A 2548-nucleotide genomic window follows, 5' to 3' on the forward strand; every position below is an offset into this window, starting at 1 on the left:
GGCACAGCGGTCTCCACACCACCCTGGTCCGTCCCGCGTCCCTCACGCCAGCCTTGTTCCACCACCTTTCTTGGTCACCAGCTGCCGGCACCGCCACCGAGGCCAGAGGCCCACCACACACACGGCATGAAGGCTGCACTTCACCGAGCACCCTGAATGCGGACCCTGACGGCCCCAGATGCCGAGCAGTACTGGGCTCCTAGAAGCCAGGCTCCCGGCGGGAGCGGCGTGAGCATTCCAGCACAGGGGCCTCACGGTGGCTTCAAACACACGAGTGGGTAGTCAAGGCGCCCTGGTCCTCCTGAAGGGGGAAGGCGGAGTGGAGTGTCCCTGGGCCAGCCCTGCAAGGGTTGGGGACGGGCTCTCCAAAGGCAGGCCTGGGCTTCAGCCAGCAGAGCCCCATAGTCACCAAAGTGGCCTCGGTCCTAAGCTGCAGGAGGCTGTGGTGGCCCCAGCCTGGGGTCTGCCCAGCACCCAGTTAGAGCTCAATGGCCCTGGGAAAAGAGGGGAGCAGGCGAGGGAGGCCAGGCTGGAGGCTGTGTCCCTCCAGTAGGGGTGCAGGGGTGGGGACAGGCTGCTCTGCGAGCCCAGCCGATCCGCACACGGCCCCCCATAGAAGCCTCTTTGTCAAAGCTGAGCCGGGGCGGCCCTAGTCACCAAAGTGGCCTCGGTCCTAAGCTGCAGGAGGCTGTGGTGGCCCCAGCCTGGGGTCTGCCCAGCACCCAGTTAGAGCTCAATGGCCCTGGGAAAAGAGGGGAGCAGGCGAGGGAGGCCAGGCTGGAGGCTGTGTCCCTCCAGTAGGGGTGCAGGGGTGGGGACAGGCTGCTCTGCGAGCCCAGCCGATCCGCACACGGCCCCACATAGAAGCCTCTTTGTCAAAGCTGAGCCGGGCCGGCCAAGCAGCCTCTGGAACAAGGCCCCTCTGTCCTCGTGTGGCCTCCCCCACAGCCAGGCACCGCCCTGGGGAAGCAGCAGAGCCTGGGCTCCCATCACACATGCACACACACGGCATACACATGCATGCAAACACACACGTCTGTGGTAACATAGGACAGAGGCTGTGCTCTGCTTGCAGCCTGGTCTAGGGCCTGGTGGGGCCTGGGGTGCCCTGGGCCTCCATGGCTGCCCCTCTAGGCCTGGACACTCCCCTGTGCTGCGGACACGTGCTTCTCCTGTGCCACGGGCCTGTCCTGTCTGCCCAGAGCCCCCATCATGGACAGACCCGGGAGGCAGAGGGGAGCCCCCAGCTTATTCATGATGCAGAACACACTCACCAACCCAGGCCTGTCGCAGCCTCCTTGGGGATCAGCCTGGGCCCACTGGCCGAGGCTGGCCTCCGGTCAGTCAGGAAGCCCCAGCCCCTGTGCTGTGTCCCTGCGGGGCACTGCATGTCCCAGAGTTCTGCACTGCATCCCTGCAGCCGCCCTGAAGCAGTTCCTGGGGCCAGGCCAGGCTGGTGCAGACTCCCACACAGGCACACCCACAGGCCATCAGCGTGCTGGTGGCGGGATCCAGATGAGGCCAGGCAGGGCTCCCACCAGCCTGACTAGCTCCTGCTGACATTGTCCCTGTAGCCGGCGCAGTGCTGCCTCCAGGAAGGCCTCCCGGCTCCTCAGCACCCCAATCACCTGGGCCGCCTGCAGGCCACGTCCTGCTGGTGCCCTATCCTTGCTTCTCACCAGCCGGTGAGGCCCGTGAGGCGGGTCCGGGCCCCAGTCTTGCTCCCAGGACAGCTGCAGGGCCGCCAGCTCCTGTCTCACAGCCTCCTGCAAGGCCTGCTGTGCGGCGTTCCACTCGGGCCCCTGGGCCTGGCCTCCCTGCAGGGGAAAAGATAGGCAGGCCCTCAGCCCAGGCCCCCTCCACACTGGCCTCGGGCCCCCTCGGTGCTCCCAGCACCTCCCACTGGCTCCCCAGAAGGGCTGGGTCAGCTCGGGGTGTTCACCAGGCTCCCTCCTGCCCCAGGCTCTGCCTCATCCTCAGCCAGCAGCTGAGGGGGCAGGGATGGGCTGGAGTCTCGCTCCTTCTCTCAGGACCCCCAGCTGCAGCCCGATGTGCTCATGGAGCTGTGGGGCAGGGTGGGTTCTGCTATTCCCAGCAAGCCACGGCCCTCAAGGCCCACAGAGCTGAAGGCAGAGACCCTCAGGGACACTGGTGCCACCCACCACCGCAGGGTCTAGCCTGCCGCTGGCCTGAATCCACTTCCCACCACCCTGTGGCCCTCCAGAGCAAGGATGAGGAGTAGGCCAAGCCTTGAGGTCACTGGGCAGGGGCGTGGCCACGCTGCCCTTCCCAGGGAGCCCGCGGCAGCTGGGCTGGCAGGGCAGGGCCTTCTGGCCCACACCAGGTGGGCGAGGGGCTGTGCTGCCACCCCGCTGTCCCGGATCACTCTGAGCCTGCCTGCTCCCAGTTCCCAGGTAGGAAATGGCTGCACTGCACTGTCCAGGTACAGGCCTCGCTCTTCAGAGAGAAATGGCCCTTGCCCTGCCAGGTGCTCCACAGCCACTGTCAGGATCCCGCCGGCCGGAGGTCCGCCAGGCCCGCCAGTGGC

General features: G+C 66.9%; 1 protein-coding gene across 1 annotated transcript in view; it reads right to left on the reverse strand.

Moving 5' to 3' along the window:
* Nucleotides 1-659: 659 nt before the first annotated feature.
* TEDC1 (tubulin epsilon and delta complex 1) overlaps nucleotides 660-2548 on the reverse strand; it is a gene marked incomplete at its 5' end in the record, with an annotated part of 7195 nt that continues 5306 nt past the window's right edge. The window contains 1 exon segment of the mRNA XM_006164219.2: nucleotides 660-1817. Coding sequence (XP_006164281.2) covers nucleotides 1491-1817 — 327 coding nt within the window.

The sequence above is a fragment of the Tupaia chinensis genome, unplaced genomic scaffold, assembly GCF_000334495.1.
Source record: "Tupaia chinensis unplaced genomic scaffold, TupChi_1.0 Scaffold143596_1, whole genome shotgun sequence".
Classification (NCBI taxonomy): domain Eukaryota; kingdom Metazoa; phylum Chordata; class Mammalia; order Scandentia; family Tupaiidae; genus Tupaia; species Tupaia belangeri.